The sequence below is a fragment of the Sturnus vulgaris genome, chromosome 5, assembly GCF_052056855.1.
Source record: "Sturnus vulgaris isolate bStuVul1 chromosome 5, bStuVul1.hap1, whole genome shotgun sequence".
In the NCBI taxonomy this organism is placed as follows: Eukaryota; Metazoa; Chordata; class Aves; order Passeriformes; family Sturnidae; genus Sturnus; species Sturnus vulgaris.
This window is the reverse complement of record NC_142247.1, coordinates 23,836,589-23,855,967: the sequence shown is the minus strand read 5'-3', so window position 1 is coordinate 23,855,967 and position 19,379 is coordinate 23,836,589. Positions and strand designations below refer to the sequence as shown.

Genomic DNA, 19,379 nt, shown 5'->3' with positions numbered 1-19,379 from the left:
TTTTATGAAAAGAGCTTTTTAGACAGTGAATTGTAAAAGGCCATCCTTGTACTTTGAAGATGGTGCAGTACTGCTTTTGATAACTGATAAAATCAGGAAGCAGGTTTGTGTCCAGCTGAAAGAGCACATCCACCTACTTACTCTTTGCTGCTGGAAGGTACTGGACTGTAAGCTACCAAAGTTACTGTGTACCCTGTACTGACTGTTCACATATCTCTTCTCTGCAGAGAATGAATGCCATTGATGTAGCCAGCTCAGGCTAAAAATTACACTCGAATATTCTAGCAGAACAGTATGTTATGGGAGGCAGTAGAGCAGGTAAAGGCAGGGTGCTTCAGCCACTGGATCTACAGGAGTTAGTTGGTGAACTGGATAAGCTGAGATGGCTCAAAGCATCACTGTTTACATGATAGTCCTTATGCTTTGAAGGATCATGCTCTTTCTGTTAAATCTCTGTAACTTGTTTTGAAGTGCCCTTGTAGATACATGAGGATGTTTCTAGGTACTTCCAACCCACTTTTTAAAATATCTGTTCTTGCATGTGAAGTTGATGCTGTTTTTTAACATGGTTTGTGTTTCTGAGGTGTATGAGATACATATATGACTTCAGGAGGTCATGGACTTGTTTTGCTCTGGGTTAGGAAAACTTCCTATAAACATTGCACAAAATGAGTCTACATCACTGTTGGCTAAGGAATGACTGAAATAGTGGCTGACTCTTTTTTGCAGTTGCACAGTAAACTCCTAGAAACAGAGCGCCAGTTAGGGGAAGCACATGGGCGGCTCAAGGAACAGAGGCAGCTGTCCAGTGAGAAACTGATGGACAAAGAGCAGCAGGTGGCTGACCTACAATTAAAACTTTCTCGTGCTGAAGAGCAGGTAGGGGTTTTTATGCAGATTCTATAGTTTGTTCTGGTTCTGGTGATATGTCTGTATGCACACTTGTGGTGATATTGCAGTTTATAAAGTTTGTTCTCATGGGAATTTCTGTTTTCTAATAGTGTCAAGGACTTACAGTAAAATTATCAAGATGTGCTTAGATGCTCCTTGTCTTTACAGATGTATGTGTGTTTGGGGTCCTTAACAAAAGAACGAAAGTTGTGCATTTTGCACTTATGAGCTTTGTCTAAGGGTCATATAAAAAGTTACTTTAGGTGCACATAGGCCCATATGGGTAGTTTTGTATGTAGATTTTTTTTAAGATAAAGCCCTACATGAAGAAAAAATGAATATGGCACAGCAGGTCATTGATAGTTAATAATCAGTGTGGGGTGGATGGGCAGAAAACACTTGTTTTATTAATTTTTATTTGTTTTAATGAATATCTTGTATATGTTGCTGATTTTCTGCTGGCTGTAGGGGGATTGGCCAAATATCTGAGTGGTATGTTGTCAAAGCTTTAAACTTTGCTCTAGCTAATTTGCAAAGCCTTGACTAGTATAGAAGTGAAGAGACTGCTAAACTGAAGTTGCTACTAAAATAATGACTGACAGTTGCTACTGAAATTGCAAGAAAAAAAAATAATAATGTTGTTTTACAAATATCTGTATTATCAGTTGTGTTACACCTTAACAATTATTGCAAAAACATACTAAAAATTTCTTATGTTTTAGATTATTTGAGAGCTAAATTACATGCGTCTGATAATTGTTTTATAGTTCTCACTTGTGATATAGAATCTCACCCATTAATTGTAATGAATGCTTTGATTAGATTTTGATCTAGCGTTACAGATTTTTGTTTTTATACAAGTTTTTAAATATCCATGTTTACATTAAAATCTTTTACAGTTAGAGTGAACACTGAGTACAACTGGCATACTGAGTTGTGTTTTTTTCCCTTCATTAGTCGATTTGTTTGGTATTTGGTTTTGGGTTTTTTTTTTTTCAGCTAAAGGAAAAAGCGGCAAATTCCACAGAATTGCAACATCAATTAGAAAAGGCAAAGCAGCAGCACCAGGAGCAGCAGACGCTTCAGCAAAATACAACAGCAAAACTACGGGAAGCCCAGGTAATGTAGTTATGTGTCTTCGTGTGAAAGTGGGTTACAGGGTTTCATTATGCTAAATCCTTTTTCATACTAAAAGTGACTTGCAGGAATTATATTAATTTCAATAAATTAACTTATAAATCTGGAGTAGAATATACAGGAAGTGTTTGATAAATTTATCTGATATTTTATGCATTAGGGGGCCACTTTTAATGTCCTTATAATTAAATGCTGTTATGTTCTTGTCTAGAACGATCTGGAGCAAGTACTACGACAAATTGGAGATAAGGACCAAAAAATTCAAAATCTGGAAGCTTTGCTTCAAAAAAGTAAGGACAACATCTCTCTGCTAGAAAAGGAAAGAGAGGACTTATATGCAAAAATTCAAGCTGGTGAAGGAGAAACTGCGGTTCTTAACCAGCTACAAGAGAAAAACCATGCATTACAAATACAGGTAAGAACTTTGGGGTCTGTTTCTTTCCATTCATTCTCATTTTCGAATCTTGTTTCCTTTTTTTTTCTATCATCTCATCAGATATGATGCTAATCTTTTCTATATACTGTAAACTATACTATATACTTTTCTATATTCTATACTTTTCTGTATACTATATTCTCTACTGTTCCATTTCTTTTAAATTGGCTTTAAAGATCTTACTGTAAATTTCACACGACTTGTGTTTTGGTGACTTTTACATGCTATCAGCATAGGGAAATTAATTTCTAGATATTTAATTTGTACATCTGCTAGTAATACGTACTTACAAATAGTTATGTAGCTATGTAACTTTATATATGTATTTGTATAGCTGTATACTTTTAAAAAACTATATAGTTATAACTATAAATAAGTAAATATAATATATATATATATTTGTTTCGCTCATTTTAAAGGAAGTTTGATTCCTACTTTCAACACCAAAATTCAGTTAGCCTGCATCTGTTGTCTCCTTAGTATTTTGTTTCTGTTACATTAAGGCCAAATTGACAATTCCCTTTTGCTTCTATTTTAGCTGGTAACCTATTTAAAATCTGATGTTGTGTACAATATAGCTTTACTGTAATTGTTCAGGAAAAGAAATGTGATAGCACTGAGTCTTCAGAGATTATAATAAGACACACTAAAATTAAGTTTTTTACTTCCTTGGACATGCTGTTCCAGCCTTCTCGCATTCTTTTTTTTTTTTCCACTGCAGGTAACTCAGCTGACAGAGAAGCTGAAGAATCAATCAGAAAGTCATAAACAAGCCCAAGAGAATTTGCATGAACAAGTGCAGGAACAAAAGGCACACCTAAGAGCAGCTCAAGATCGTGTGCTTTCCCTGGAAACAAACATCACTGAACTAACCAGTCAGTTAAATGAAAGTAAAGAGAAAGTGTCACAACTTGATGTGCAGGTAATGGATCTCTGTATTTTATGGTGATGAAAAATTCTGGTTCTGATTTCCCATTTGGGAAAAGGTGCATTTTTCTACAAGGGGATACATACACTAACAAATGAATACTGCTGATTTTACTATTAAACTTACTGATGGCCATCAAAAACTTAGAATGAGCTATGGTAAAACAGATGTTTTAGTGAAATCCAATTTATCTTTCAGGTAAAAGCAAAGACTGAATTGCTACTTTCAGCAGAAGCATCAAAAGCTGCTCAGAGAGCAGATCTACAGAACCATCTGGACACTGCCCAGAATGCACTGCAAGATAAACAACAGGTATTAAGTGACACACAAAATTTCTGTGTTACCTAAAAACTGCTTAAAAGCCTACTAAGAGTCGGTTTACAAACTCAATAAACATATGAATAAGCACTGGGAAATGATGATTTGGGATGTTTTAACCATGTGGTATGCACTCATTTACTTTTGCTGCTCTGGAGCAGATATATTTTGCAGTGCAAGGAATTTACAAGGAATCCACTCCTTGCTGTAGGGTTATCATTCAGAATCTAAGCTTTCCTTAAGTATTCTGGAAGTACTATTCAAGTCCTGTGTGTATGCTATGAAGAAATGATTGTAGAATGCACTCAGTAGGAGCAAAAACTCCTAACTCTATTGCTGACTCAGATGAATTTTGTATCAGCTGCTGGTATTCAGAAATAATTCTCAAAGTGTGCCAGCTGACATAAAAACTCAAAAGGCTGGTGATAAAATTATATGCTTTTTAATGTGTTTTAATCCTAGTGAAGTATTTTACCATCTGTTGAATCAAATATTTGCATAGTTAAAATCAGTGCTCCTGTGGTCTTCATGGAAATATCCAGCAGATGTTAATATGGCACCATTATGTAGAATGGGAATGTAATTATTTGCTGTAAGCAGAAGACAACTTTTTGCAGCCATTAAATAATTAATTAATAACTAAATACATCAGCTTGGTTGGAGAGCAGTGAACTCTGATGTACTTGCTGTCATAGTAGTTACTAGGTGAATGTGTTCATATCTCTTTCAGAATTTGTTTTGTGTTGAACAAAATGTTTTGAAATCATCTCTGGTATGTGAAGAACTGAGCATTTCCATGTTATTGGCTTTCCTCTTTGATGGTTGATTTCATGAGAAACAAGGACATCAAAAATTCTATCTAGTTTTTTAATGTTATTTTCTAGTTACTGCTGTAGTAATTTGAGCATTTAGTGCCTTTATTACCTACAGTTCCTCTTTCATTTACGACTTGAAACACCTTTGTTAACATTTAGCCCAGAGCCTCTAAGGTTTGAGAGAATATTGAGGCTTTAATATATTTTTGTTTCAGTGAAACAGAGGGAATTTGTGCATGTGTTTGTGTTTCCCTTTTCAATTTCCTGCCCCTCAGAATAAAAAATAAACATTTTTTTCCTTTTTAATTTGAACACATTAGATCATTTAAAGCACATATGACATTAGTAATTTTTGAAGTTATTTAAAAAGTGACAACCATTGTATTTTTGTTTTACCCAGGAGTTAAATAAGGTCAGCGCTCAGTTGGATCAGGTTACAGCTAAGCTGAATGACAAGCAGGAATACTGTACTCAGCTGGAAGCCAATCTTAAAGAGTACAAAGAAAAATGCCTTTCTTTAGAACAGAAAACTGAAGAACTAGAGGCACAGCTTAAGGTTTGTATTGAACACAGTATCTGGACTTAAAGAAACTGATCTCTGCTGTTAGCCAGCATGTGGTAAAAGCTGTGCTCAAATTAGGGGGGAAGATTGATTATATCAATATCACTTTTGTGGGTTTTCTTTCTCACTAATGTTTCCTGATTCACCATTTAATCCTGTTCTCTTCTTCCATGCTAGTATATCACATTAAGAAGAAAGGCCTATGACACTGTCACTATATTGTAATTTTCCTGTGTGTATGTTTCTACCAACTTTCTGCTACCTGGAAATTGTTATGTGAGCGAACATAAATAGATCCCAAAATCAGAGTTTTCAAGTTTGAACTTAAACACTTTACAAATAGTAGCAGGGAATATGTTTTACATTGCCTAGCCCTGCTTAGCACTGCCTGTCTGGTTTAATTTATTTCTGAAGTCTTTCATTAGGCTTTTTAGACAGATTCATTTATCATTATTTCATCTTTTAACTTGATCTGGAGTTTTGCATTCCAGTTCTGAAATCAGATTTTATTTTAAAGTCCACATAATTCTGGCAGAAGGTTTGCCGACCTTTTTGGTGTTTTGATATGCTAATATTTTTAGTTAAGGACATGGATTAGTCCTAATGCTTGAAAGCTTTAAAATTTGGGCTTTGACCTTTATTCACTATTTTAAAAAAATACTTAGTAGTCAAAATTCATAACACATAAAAGCATAAGATAACAGGGCTCATGGGAGCAATGCAGAACTGATTTTACAGTGTTGTCTGTCTATTCTGAGGGAGGTTATTAGTCTTTATGCTCAAGACTCAGTTGAGTGTTTTTCCTAGCTTTTGTGCTCTATAGAAGAGAACAAAGATTGTTTCCCGTGTATGAAATTTTAAACCCAATGTTATTAAAAATTAAAGCTGTCATGCATTTCATTATTAGCATCGTTATTTTGTTCTTCCATCTCTTGTTTTGGACACTGGATTTTTTCCTTGCCTACTTTGATTTGTGTTTTTAGTTTTCATTCTTTTGCTGAAGTTTCACAAGTAGCCAATAGACACAAATGCTTGGGAGAAATACAGAGCTTGCTTGAGTATGATTTTATGAGGTTCCTGGTAGCTGAAGTGTGAAACTGAGCAGGGTTGTTGATGCTGTCAACAGGAATGCAGTTCTATGTAAAATCTTGGCATCATCACCATTCTTTGAGATTATTCCAGTTGAATGTGTGACATTTAAAAAAATTAGAAAACAAAAAACCCTCAGGAAATTTTTTGGAGAAACTTGGCCGCTTTGTTTTATGGCCTCCATGTGAAAGCAGAAGTGCCTGTAAAACAGCCAGTATGTTGAAGAGTCTGAACAGTGCCCATTTGCTGAAAGCTCCTGTGTTCTTTACACTCCATGTTAGTGAAAAAGTAGCTTTGGAAAAAAACAGAAGAAAAATCTCTTCCAGGCAAACAGAATTTCTTCACCATTGTAGTTTGTGTCTTTGCTTTTGCTGTAAAGCTTTTTATCTATTACTTTGCAGTCAAATGCCTTCTTGGCCTTTAATTTAAAGATGCTTTCAGAATATTTTACCAAAATAGTTCAGTTCTGGAGGAGCAAGTGATTAGCAGGAACTGAATAGTTAAAGATAAATCGCAAAGTACTGAAACAGGTAAATGATGTGTGAGAGTTGTGACTGCTTTTTACAGTTAATGCTACTCCTAGACTAAATGGCTTTGCTTTTTATTGCTATCTTTATTTTGTTGGTTGTGTTCTAATGGCTCTGTCTTTTTATTTTTCTCCCTCAGAAACTTGAAGGTGACATTCTTGATGTTAGAGCAAGTAAAGACCAAGCTCTTCAGGAGTTACAGCAACAGCGACATCAGTCTAAAGAATTAGACCTCCGGACAGCAGAACTGAGTAAACAACTTGAAGCAGCAAGAGAAGCGTATGCATTTCCTGTGTCATAGCACTTTGCAAAGTCAGATATAACACTGGGGCAGTTTGACTAGAGTTGAAATTTTCTCCTTCTCTCCTGTGATTTCATAAAGTCATAAATAAGTGCTGTCCCCTCTGGTACAAGAATTATTTTGTGTCCCACCTGTTGTCTTTCACTTCATCTGCCATGTATGTCTCACAGGAATCACTGACTTCTGTGATTCCCTACACTTCTTTTTATTCACTGTGATTGTTGTCAGCTAAATATCTGAACGGTTTGATGTAGTGAGGTCCATCTTTAAATATCCATAGCTCTGTAACCATTTTCAGATACAAATTTGCAATTTTTGCATAAGCAGCAAAGGAGTCGTTTCTGTTCATTATGGTTGAGGAAGGAAGAACCATGTCGAAACTAGTTTCTGAAGTTGCTGTTTCATCTTAACTGGAGAAATGTAATGCCCATGCTTGAAAATAGAGACATTTAAGGATACAAAAGAATCTGTGAAAAAGAAATTTTAAAAAATATGTTTTATCCTTTTGTATTTTCAGGATGTCTAATGCTCAGTTGGATTTGCAGAAGAAATCTGAGGCCCTTGACCAAGCAAACCAACAAATTTCAAAGCAGGAGGCAGAAAAGGCCAGTCTCAAACAAAACCTTGAGAAATCAAATCAAGATACAAGTAAACAGCTCAAGGAACTTGATTGTAAAATGCAAGCAGCCACATCAGAGCTGCAACAAGTGAAATTAGAGAAGGACACTCTATTAAAGGACCTTACAGATACCAAAGAAAAGCTCTCAAAAAGCTCTGAATCCTTCAAAAAAAGAAAGGAGGAATTAGAAAAAGAAATTAAAAAAGGAAAAGCAGTTATGGCAGAAATGGTTAGTAGATTCTTTAATTAGGCATTAAGTTTGGTTTATATACATTCTTATAAAATGACTATGCTTTCTTTTTTGAAAACAGTGTACATATGATGACAATGCATGAAAATTTATTACTTTAAGGAAAACCAAATTGTGATTTTTAGTAGTTCATACATGTTTCTCACCTTATATTTTTGCCTGGATATTTACAGTTGTAAACATCAGTCATATCACATAACAGGATCCTTTCTTCTTGCTGCATGCCTTTAACATAGTGAAGAAACTAAATGGAGATGACAAAGTGGTGAAATGATGGCAAATGTACCCCTTTTACAAAATAAATCAACTGTATTATAACAATACCAAGTTTTAGAACCCTTGCTAAAATGCTGTTGCATTAAAGATGTTATTTTTCTGAGGCCATTTTAGTTTCTTTTCTGAAGTGTTTGTATATAGAACTTCCTGTGCACTTGTCTGGACATACTGGAAATCTGCATACTGCAGGTAGACATCTGTCTGTCCTTTGGGGAATGCCTAGCTTAAAGTCTTATTGGAGTACTAGAACTATTTGAATTTCAGATAGGTCTTATAAGTGACAGTATAACAAGTGCTTGACCACCAGAGCAATCTATTATGGTAAAGAAAGTACCATAATAAAAAAAAAAGTATTACTAGGGTTAAAATACACCTTTCTCTTACCTCTTCTGCCTTGGTTATATGAATGGGCACTATAGGAATACAGTTGTTCTGATACCCTTGTCTCAGAAGTGGCAAGGAGTGTCTTTCTCGTACTCTGCTCATCTTACATGTCACCATTTGCCAGAACCCATTCAGAGCTGCTTTTATTCTGATCTAAAAAAAATCTGCTTCTAGTTAGAAAGAACATTTTTCTCTTACTCACTCACCTAGTGAAGAAAAGCTCTTTTGTTTGCTTTTCTTAGTTATTGCTGTTTAAAGATTTGTTTGTCCTAAAAGCTTGAAGGATTTTTTTTTTCCCCACTTTAGACTTAAAGATAGTAGTCTAGAACCAGTAGTCTGCTTCTGGTTCTGTAATCTTTTGGAGGCTCTCCACTGTCTTAAATGTGCAGTATTTTGGCTTAACATATGGTTGCATATGCATGGAGGTCTGCAAATATACTTGCATGTGAGTTTTTGAACATGATGGAATTTTAGATCCTGAGGAGACCAACGAGCCTACTACTTCATTAAGAAGGAGAAGGGGTCCCAACCACAGCTTCAAACAGGGAGATTCTCCCTAATCAGAAAATCTCTGGCACCTGGCTGAGTTTATTAGTACAGGGCGTCTAAAGTTTGGCTTAGATTTGCCACTTAAAGTTTTGAGAGGTTTTGAGCTTAAAATATCTGCAGTTGAGAAGGTAAGATTTTTCAATGAAAATGAAAACAGTATTTTTAAGGATTTGTAACTTGTGCAAAAAATACTCCGTACATGGTCTTAGAAGCTAAGAGGAATATTTCCTTGTCTTATGTTTTTTAGGAAAAGTCTTGCCAAGAATTAAAACACCAACTTCAGATACAGACAGAGTCTGTAGCTAAAGAGAGGAATGAATTGAAAAACTCACTGGAGAAAGAGGAAGGGGTGAGTTGTCTGCTTAATTTCAAAAATCTGAAAACCAATAATAATAAATGTTTAAAAGGTTGATTTTCAGTCTCACCTGCTGGGACTGATGAGAGATATGCACGTTTCAATTCTCAAGTTGTAAACTATCTTTGGGACTGAAATAAACTTTCCTAGAGGGTAATGTGAAGCTTTAAAATACAGATTTTAGTCTTAGTTTTCTGTGCTCCAGAACTACCACATACCATAGCAGGGGATTTCAGCTGCTCAGGTTTTTCCATTAGTGTAACGGTTACTTAGTGTTACTGTGTCCTCATTTTCTTTTGTATTTTCATACAATAGAAGTTGTTATTTCATTTCCTTAGATCTATTTTACTCTCAGGCTTATTCAGTATGTTCTCAGTGTAGTTGATAGGACGTTTTCAGACATCCTTCAAGTCTTGCATTGCTTTTTCAAACTTGTGCAAGTCACTGGCTTGTGACTACATAAGGACCAAATGTACTTCTTTTTCAAAGATGAGCATTCAGATCATGCAGTGCAGCTGGCAGCCTGAAGGACACGTCTGCTTTCATGGATTTCTTTACCCAAGGCATCTTCTGTTCCCTAAAGGAATCAGAAAAGATTTGTTCAGTGGACATGGTTTGATAGACTGTGATGGACACTTACTGTCTGAAAGAGGTTTGGGGGTGTGCAGGTGTGATGGTAATCGCTCTGTGGCTATTGCTGCTACTTCCCTGGCTCCTCACTCGTTCAGCTGAAGTGCTGTGGTGCTCACTGGAAAGTGCAGAAGGATGGGCTTGGTGTACGCTGCTGTTGACAGCAGGAGAGCCCAAACCACTGCCGGTGTGAGAAAAGTTGCCTGATCTTAATTTAGAATGGATAAAAACTGCTGCTGATCTCTGGGTAGTAAAATTGGAATAGGAGATTATTTTAATGTGTTATGGTAGTTCTTAAAATCTGCTTACCAGTGTTCAACCACATAGCTCTGAAACAGCAGTGGCACTGTGGGATGGTCTGATTATGTGAACAGCATGTACAAATAGTGATTTGAATTTAAATTATTTACAGTTGCTTAATATTTTTGAATGTAGATTTCTAAGCAGTTGTCTATAGACCTTGATTCAGCAAGAGCACAAGTACTTGAAATCCAAGGTCTTCTGAAGGAAAAAGAAAAAAGTGAGCAACATCTCCAGGGAAAGCTGAGAGAGTTAAAGGAATCTTTTGAGCAGAAGAAGAAACATAGTGAGACACTGCAAGCTGAATTAAAAACTGCCCTTTTAGAAAAGGTAAGACTGTCCTTTCTTACTCTTGTAAGAAAATGAATGTCAATTTCTCTGATAAGTACTGAAGCTTTTATGTCAATAACTTTGTGATAAACTCTGCTGTGTCTTGTTGAAAATGATAAAGTCGGGATGTGGAAGTGAGGCCTTCAGATGCTGTTGGAGATAGAAACAACATAAACAGCCATTATGAAAAGAACCAGTGCTGAAATATGAATTCCATAGCAATTGAATTTTAATAAAGGGATAAAAGGAGCTAGGTTGAATGTGGATTTTTTGTTTCAGTAGCAAAGCAAGAGCTGCCATTTTCTTGTAAAGCAGTAGAATTTTGTGGAAGTATTTTTAGACAAACTCTGCTGTGTTTTAAAATGTCCATGGCAGTTTTAAACCAAGTCTTCTCATATTATACCAAAAGAATTTATCTGAGTGACAGTATGAAACTCATAAACCATAACGGAAGGAGTTCAAATGTCTTACAACATTAGGGAATGTTGTGCTGTGTGCCATGCACTGTTAAATGTGGCTCCAGCTTTGGCTGCCCAATGCTACATGTTCATATTTGTGCTTTAGACAGCCTGTGGAAACATTAGGTCTTGGTATTGTGGTTTAATCCAGCCATCAGCTCAGCACCACAGAGCTGCTCTGTGACTTTGGAGGACAAACACCATCACTCCAAACTCCTGCCCCTTTCTTCTTCTGCCAGCTCCATATGCTGGGCATGATGTCATATGGTATGGAATATCCCTTTAGTCAGTGGGATCAGCTGTCCTGGCTCCAAATTCTTGTGCACCTCCAAATTTCTTGCTGGTGGGGTGGCGTGATAAGCAGCAAAGGCCTTGGCTCTGTGTGAGTGCTGCTAAGCAGTAGCTAAAGCATCACTGTAACATCAACACTGTTCCCAGCACAAATCCAAAACACAGCCTCTGTACTAACTACTGTGAAGAAAATTCTACCTCAGCCAAAACCAGCATACTTGGAAACATTATTCTAGTTTTTAATGTTTGGTCATAATGTTTCACTTAGTCTTATGTCGTGAATTAAATTTTGTTGTTAAATTAGTTATAAAATGTTACTGTAAAATCACAAATATCAAGTTACTGAACTGTTATTCCATAAGAAGAACAAAATTCTCTTCTTGCAGTAGAAATGCATTTTATTGAAATGCTTAAGGTAACTTTACCATCTGTAACTTCAACTAAAACTTTCTATGCTTGTGTTTCAGGCAGAGCTGGAGAATAAACTACAACAGCAGTCTATTTTGTCAGCACAGGAGCTTAAAGCAGAGAAAGGCAAGCTAGTAGACTTACAGAAGGCCCATGATAAGCATAAAGAAAACATGGAGAAACTACAGCTGGATCTTTATGGGAAAGAGTCTGAGCTGCTGGCAACCAGGCAAGACCTTAAGGTACTTGAAGTCATTTTAATGTCATATGTGACTTAGTAGATGTTAATATCCATTTTGAAGACCAAGAAACAATGCAAGAACTGTGTAAGTGGAAAAAAAAAATCTTTTCTGGTATACATAGAAATTAGTGCTGTTTAATCCCTTCCCCCGAGACAAAGGATATTCTGAAACTAATTTAAATGCAAACATATTTCCCAGTTTACCTGAAATAACCTTACATTTCTGCAGAAACAAAGTGAAAGGTGATTTGGTTTCATATTCATTAAACAGTTATTTTTTTAATGTTGCTTTTTCTTGTTATATACTGTAGCTTTCAACTAATTTATATAGCATAGCTAATTAGGGCAAAGTCTGCAAGCATGTGAGTAAGTGCTATCTTCCAGATGATTTAACTAGGATATTCCTGGCTGATGGTAGATGTTGAGAGATGTCAAACTAATAGAAGCAGTAGGCTTACGGACCTACCTGAAATATAAGTGCCGTAATTTAGTCCTTGAAGTTTTTGCTATTCCTAAACTGAAGTTACCTACTTTTTGTATTAGTGTGCAGTGCCTTCAAAGAGATATTGCTGGGAGTTGAGACAGTCAACAAAGGTGTTTTTTGGCCCTTTTTTCCTGGCCTTCTGCTTTGTGTCAGTACTAAGTCAATGCTTCAGTTAGTCCCAGGACATACTGTGCTACAGAGACTGAACTCCAGCTTCAGGTTATTTTAAGAAACAGAGAAATACCTCCTTTACATATAGGCCACTGCAGTTTTATTAGACTTACTCCTCTGTAGTATTAAATTACCTGCCATGTTTCTCTGCAGGTTATTGAAGCTTTACTTTCAGTGTACCATGGTTGAATTGCTACGTTAAATTGTGGAGAGCTTCAGCATGATGAACAAGCACTGGTGGTTTAAGCATATTCTTTCTTTCAGTTTGTTGCTATTGCACATATACATCTGTGAGTTTATTTCCTGCAATGCATTTAAATCACCATTTGGTAATGGATTGGCATGTAGAAGCATTGGATATGTTCAGTAACTTCGGGTTTTTTTGGTATAGTTTTCATTAAAGTATCGCTTGTTGCAAAATAGCTGTAATTATTGTTATTAAAGCAGTTTGATGATCTCTACTTCTGGCAAGTAGAAAATAGGACAGTAAGTGTCTCGTATTTAGACTTGATGGGGATGGTAGCAAGAGAGAGGGAGGAGCTCTATGCACAAAGGTAAAATAAGGTGATGGCAATGGGGAAGCAAGATTTTTAAGGTGAGCAATCAGGTAACTTGATTTATGATGTAAGTTTCTGTGGAGCCTAGAAACCCTGAAGAAGACTGGGATCCTAAGTACTGAAGTGGTATACCAATTTGGAGGCTGTTTGCTTGATTTAAAAATTTTGTAAAAAACATATATTAATTAGGATTAGTGAGGTCTGATTGATGCCACTTTTTTTTTCCTGGAAAAGGTAGGGAGCTTAACTTTAATCATGGCTGTGCTACCTCAGTACATTAAATTAAAGCAGTGATAAATGTGTATTAGAAGACCACAAAAGAAAAAAAGCACATTCAGACAGCCTCAGAGTGACCACATTAGTCTTGAGAGATAACTATCAAAATGCCACTGAAGGCAGAAGAACTTTATAGTAGAATTTTACAGGCTATTCAAAATCAGTTGTCTGCATGATGTTTTGCCTTGAGGAAGTTACTTATTAAAAGTAGCTCATTTGAGCCAGAGCTGAAGTTTGGAACCAAATCTGATGGGCAGGCTGAGCTTTAGATTGGCCTTAATCTTCTTGGTAGGCAGTGGCAGAAGTTTTTCAAACTTGTCTATGTAGAGTCAGCTTGGGTGTCTTTCAGTGCAGGATTTTTAGCAGAGATAGGATGCACTCCCTGCAGAGCTGTGTTGAGTCAGCACTGTCAGGAGCCCAGCATTGTCCAGAACAGGCCTGGCCACACCATATGGTGACATCCTAGCAATCCTAGATTTAAAATGGAAAACTTAAACATCCTCACGTGGTGTGGCACGGTGCTGTTGGCGGGGCCAAGATGCAGGCACGGGGATGGATCCTGAAAGGCTGGTGGGTGCCGTGGGTGGGGTGGGCCGGTTCCCGGGAGGGCATGGCGGGAGTTGTGCCGTGCACAGAGCACCATCTGCTGGCATCTCTCGGGAGCATCGCTGCTGCCATCGCTGGCTCGGCCCTGGCCGGGGGCGGAGGTGAGCCCTGGAAAGGCAGCGAACGCTTCGGGGCAGTTTGGCAGCGCTGCCCGAGCCAGGGGTGCAGAGCAGGGCGCTGATCTCCGCAGCGCCATCGGCACCGGGGAGCCCGAGCTCCTGGGTCCACAGCAGGGCACCCCGGCCATGTAGCTTGTAACGTTGTAATAAAAAAAAAAAAAAAAAAAAAAAAAAAAAAAAAAAAAAGAATAAAATCTGAAGTGGGAATGTAGTTATACTTTGATGGATACTATTTGCTGCGAATTTACTTTGCTTTAGAAATGTCTCTTTCATACGCGTTTTCATCTTTGTGGCTGGAAAAAGAAATAAGGAAGGACTTGAATGCTTGTTAAAGCTGTGATTTTTGATAAAAAAGGGATATATAATTAAAAAAGAATATCACTAAATAAATTTTGTCTATACACACACATAATTATACAAATATCTCTGTGTGTGTATATTCACACTTTTTTATGCGAAAAAGGCATTTTTTATATAGAAGAGTTGATAAAAATGTACCAAGTGTTATTTTTGCCTTGATTTTGACTTAGTGCAAGAATAATTTCTGTGAATCTGATCTCCTGAGCTCTGCCAAGTATTCTTGAGTTTTGGCATTTGTGCTTTTTGTAGTCAGTCCTGGTTTCTTCTGTGTTTTCAAAAGAATGTTTCTTTGTCTCCAGTGTTGGCATTGCTGTCAGCATATATCCAGTGAATGTTCTGGAACAAAAGTCATATTTGCCAGACCTCAGTAAGTCAGGAGCCTAAGCTGCAGTCAGTCAAAATCGTTTTCTTAGGGAGTGAAGAGAGATCAGGTTAGCATCTGTGAATAATTTAATGTTGATCCTTATGGACTGGGATCAGGGAGCACACAGACTCAAATGCTTGTTTGTGCACTTCATGTAGGTAGAATGAATGTAGGTGCTAACACCCTGCTAGGACCAGTTGTGATGCTGGCACTATGATTTGCACTGGCACAGCCCAAGCTGTAGTGAATAAAATTGTAATTTTTCAATATTTTTATTTATTTAAACTCTGTACTAGTCAACCTAGCATTTCTCTTTATTTACTCAAATAAGTGCTGACTAACCTCTTGTTCTGTACCTTTTCCTTGTCTTAGCCTCAGTGTAGATGCAATGAGATAACCTGTACAGTGTGGGCACTTTGAGGCATGGGTGAGAAAAGTACCCACTGTGTGTAGGTGTACCCACTGTGTGTAGGTGTCACTATCCACTTCATCAAATTTCATCATCTGGTGCTACCAAATTTGATGTAACCACATTTCCTGTTGTGGCTTGACCATGTTTCTTTCTAAAACTTCAGAGACTGTTGGGTTTTCCTGTGGAGATGTTACATGATGATGCTAGGCTTCCTAACCTTCTTCAGTGTTAGGAAAACATGGTATTCCACTGCACACAATGGAACAGAGGGAGATAATTTTGCTTTCTGAAATACCCACCCTATTGAAACTTCGAAACTGCAAAAGTGCCTCCTATTTTTTTACAAAAAATTCAGAGTCAACACCTTTCAAAGTATTAAGTAGTAAACTCTAATAGCTCAGAAAGCAAGTAAAGTAATTTGTCTGTAATTTTAAAAGCTTGTGTGAGCTTTTAAAGAGTCATGGGGATTGTTGAAACTGCTGTTGAATCAGCAGTGTTCCATCACTGCTGTTTCAAATTAAGTCTGACTCTACAAGCAAAATACTTCAGATATTACAAAGGAGGGTCATGAGGCATCAGAAATGAATTAGCTTTTAAATCAACATGGGAGTGACTAAAGCATAGGCATAATTGAATGAACTGAAAATTCTGCTTATAGTTCCTTTTAAAACCACTAACCTTCAACAAGCGGTTTGATTAATATTTCAGCAAAGATTTCAGAAATAATTGAGTTTGTCTTGAAAGAATTTAAATCCTTACTGCTGCACTGAAAGCGATAAACTTATTACTAATAATGAATCTCATCTTGCTGCCTGTATCGCAGCATCAAAAGATTCCATCAAATAACAATATTTTGGAGAAGTGGAGGATTAGTTTGTTTGTTTGTTTGTTTTTTCTTGTTGGTTTCAAGTGGAACTAGTCTTTATCTAAGCTAGAAGGTTTAAAAAACCTTTAGAATATTAACTCAAAAAGAACCCCAAAGTTTGACTTTGCTGTGAGCCAACAGAATGAGCTTTGGCTTGGGGTGCAAGTTTTGGATTGTTTTTTGTGACCTATTTCAGAGAGATACATCAAAGTTCTTTTCCTAGCTAGTGATGAGAATTAAAAGCAAATAATATATCATCTCTGGATTTTGAATGAAAGTTTAAACTCGATGTTTACAATGCTTATGCAGCAGAAGCTATGAAACATCTTATTCTGATATTAGCAACTTTATCTTATACATTTCACTTCAGAATTTTAAAAGATTTTACAGCTGTCCTAACACTAACTTTATTAAGTCATTGATAAAAATAGCATTGAATGATTTTTGAAATCTTCAAAGTATAGCTTCACTGCTTCTTAAATAACAGCGGTCTAGATTTATAGAACAGTTGATTTTCCTAGATAATAAAATTAATTCGTGAGAGCAAATTCAAGTGTATTCTTTTTGTCAGTTATCTTTTGTTCTCTGCCCTTCTGCATGTTTTCACCCTTTGTCTGTGTAAGGATGTAAGCTGGAACATGTACAGTAGGGTTTTGTTCCTGGAAATGAGGCTGGCATGGTTTCTTTTTACTTAGGGTAACCCTTGTAAACGAGAAGTTTCTGTAATTATGCTCTGTCAACATTTGAAGCTAAATGTGGCACTCTAGGTAGCAATTTTTCTACTTGGAAAATGTTTAAGTGGCTGTTTAATATCTGAAACTTTTATACTGAGAGATAACTTGCAGAACTCTCTTTGTAATTAGTCCACAGAAGAAAAACTTGCTCTAGCTCAAGAAGAATTAGTCTCCAGCAGGAATCGAATTGCTAGCAATAATCAACAGATTCAGGAACTGAAGAAAGCTAAGTCTACACTGGAGCAGGATGCATCAAAGAAAGAACAGCAGCTGGGTGAGAAGACCAAAATGCTACAAGATCTTCAGAATGACAGGGTAAATGCCTCTGCCTTTTGAAATCTCCAAACAAAAGATTTCACATCCACCCCATTCAGGCACCCTTTATTATTTTCTATTATGTCTCTAATTTGAGAGCATTACGCTGTTGTGGTGCATGACAATGACAGTTTTACGGAAACACTGCTGAAAAGACTTAAAAAAGAGCCAGTTGTAATGAAATTGGTTCAGAATGGGCTTTTAATTTGTTCTCAACAGGTTTGTGGCTAGACAGGTGGGAAAACATTATTAGTTTTAAATCTAAAACTGTAATCATGCTGCTAATTGTATTACAAAGTGTGGATAGATATATGGCAGCTGTTTCCCCATAATTAAAAAGCCACCAAGTAGTTTTTGGACCTTGGATGTTTTTTGATTGGTTGGGTTTTTTATTTTGTGAACTTGGAAGAGGTAACTTTTCTAGCACTTCTATTTCTCTTCAAGATTTTAAAAGAAAAAGATTTGGCTAATGAAAAATATAAAACGGCAGAACTCCAGGAAATAAGGAGTAGACTTGAAAAGGAAAGTGCCAAGCTGGGTGAAGATCTTAAAGCCTGCAAGCAAGAATTTGAGAAGGTACATTGAAACAAACTAAGTTTTTTTTTCTCCATGTGTTTGCTTATCTGATGAGAAATATGTGCCTACTCAGTAGATATTATCTGGAATGGCTTTGCAAAGATGGTTACTGTAAATGTTGGTATTACTAGTTAAGGGAAACAAAGCCCAGATTTTATTGAGCTTCCTCAGCAATGAGGTCTGGGCTGGTGATGATCCTTGAGCACCAGGGCCTAGTGAGCCAGGTGGGCTGCAGAACTTGTCTTAACTTCAGGATGGGTTGTATGTCCTGACTTTTCTTCAGTTCCACTCTAAAGTCTCTGTGCATACCCTTGCTTGACTATTCTGAAATGAAAAGCTGTCCAAAAGAGTCATGATGGTGAAGTTTTCCAGATATTCTAAGCACATCTGGGACTTCTCAAGGATGCATGGTTGAGTTGAAACTCTCCTAGTGTTGTTTCTTAAAATGTCTTAAAAAATCACAGTTGGGGAAGCCTCATAAGAGGCAAATGTCAGGAGCCTCGTAAAAGACAAACTTTCTTCAAAATCATAACAATCAGTTGAGCTCCCTAAAGGGTAAAAGTTGGGAGGCTTTAATGAAATAATTTTAGTTTTCAGTAAAACTAACTGTTTCTTGCCAGACTCTACACATTCTGTTTTTTAGTGTCTATAAAAACTAACATTCCTGAAAGGCTGCAGTTTGTGTTTTCCATAAAGTTCTATTAGCAGTTATATTTGCATCTGTTAAGCACACTTAGTTTAAATTGTTGCACAAGTATAAATACAGGTACAATTCCCTATACACTTATAAAAAGAAAATAACATGATAACTTATGATCTTCAGATGTTCTTTTGTTCTCCATTGTTTGGAAAATGGTCTGTAATTTTTAGATATAAGTCTGTACTCTTTTTCTCTCGAGCACTCTGCTTTGGGAAAGGTATTGTAATTCTTGTTGTTCCTAAAATCTCTACTCTAAAGAATAAAATTTATAAAGATGTAAAAGGTGTGCACACCATTATCAGCTTAATAGTAATTTCTTATCTCCCTACAAGCAATCAGACTGAAAGTCTCCTAAAGACTTAAATTCTGTTTCCCATCTCCTAACAAGGAATGGATGTATATATATGTGTAGGGCATCTTCTTTTTCTGAGGATATATTCTTTTCACTGTCCTTGGTTTGGTTTTAATTTGTATTGTGAATTTTGATTTATAGAAAATGGTCCACCCCTATTTTTCTGTTAGTACCTATATGCTTGGCTATGTAATTTTAAGGAAGATGATTTCTATAAACTATTCTACTTGAGTTCAGTTACAGAAAAACAAGTGAAGCCATTATTTATATCATCCCATTTGTTTAAAACAGAGTAATTTTTTATACATTGGAGACTATAGAAACTAAATTTCTTCGATCAGCATTCAGTTTTATGTTGTCATTACAATTTTTTTAACCTCATTATTGCAACCA

General features: G+C 36.5%; 1 protein-coding gene across 5 annotated transcripts in view; it reads left to right on the top strand.

Moving 5' to 3' along the window:
• Nucleotides 1–19,379, top strand: part of EEA1 (early endosome antigen 1) — a 75,914-nt gene that overhangs the window by 45,646 nt on the left and 10,889 nt on the right. For all 5 annotated transcript variants that reach the window (XM_088165053.1, XM_014889159.2, XM_014889145.2 and 2 more), the window contains 13 exons: nucleotides 730–879; nucleotides 1,891–2,010; nucleotides 2,240–2,443; nucleotides 3,186–3,386; nucleotides 3,591–3,704; nucleotides 4,926–5,081; nucleotides 6,843–6,982; nucleotides 7,522–7,852; nucleotides 9,330–9,431; nucleotides 10,503–10,697; nucleotides 11,914–12,096; nucleotides 17,173–17,358; nucleotides 17,803–17,934. In XM_088165053.1, the coding sequence (XP_088021179.1) occupies nucleotides 730–879; nucleotides 1,891–2,010; nucleotides 2,240–2,443; nucleotides 3,186–3,386; nucleotides 3,591–3,704; nucleotides 4,926–5,081; nucleotides 6,843–6,982; nucleotides 7,522–7,852; nucleotides 9,330–9,431; nucleotides 10,503–10,697; nucleotides 11,914–12,096; nucleotides 17,173–17,358; nucleotides 17,803–17,934 (2,214 nt within the window). The remainder of the gene's footprint in view (nucleotides 1–729; nucleotides 880–1,890; nucleotides 2,011–2,239; nucleotides 2,444–3,185; nucleotides 3,387–3,590; nucleotides 3,705–4,925; nucleotides 5,082–6,842; nucleotides 6,983–7,521; nucleotides 7,853–9,329; nucleotides 9,432–10,502; nucleotides 10,698–11,913; nucleotides 12,097–17,172; nucleotides 17,359–17,802; nucleotides 17,935–19,379) is intronic.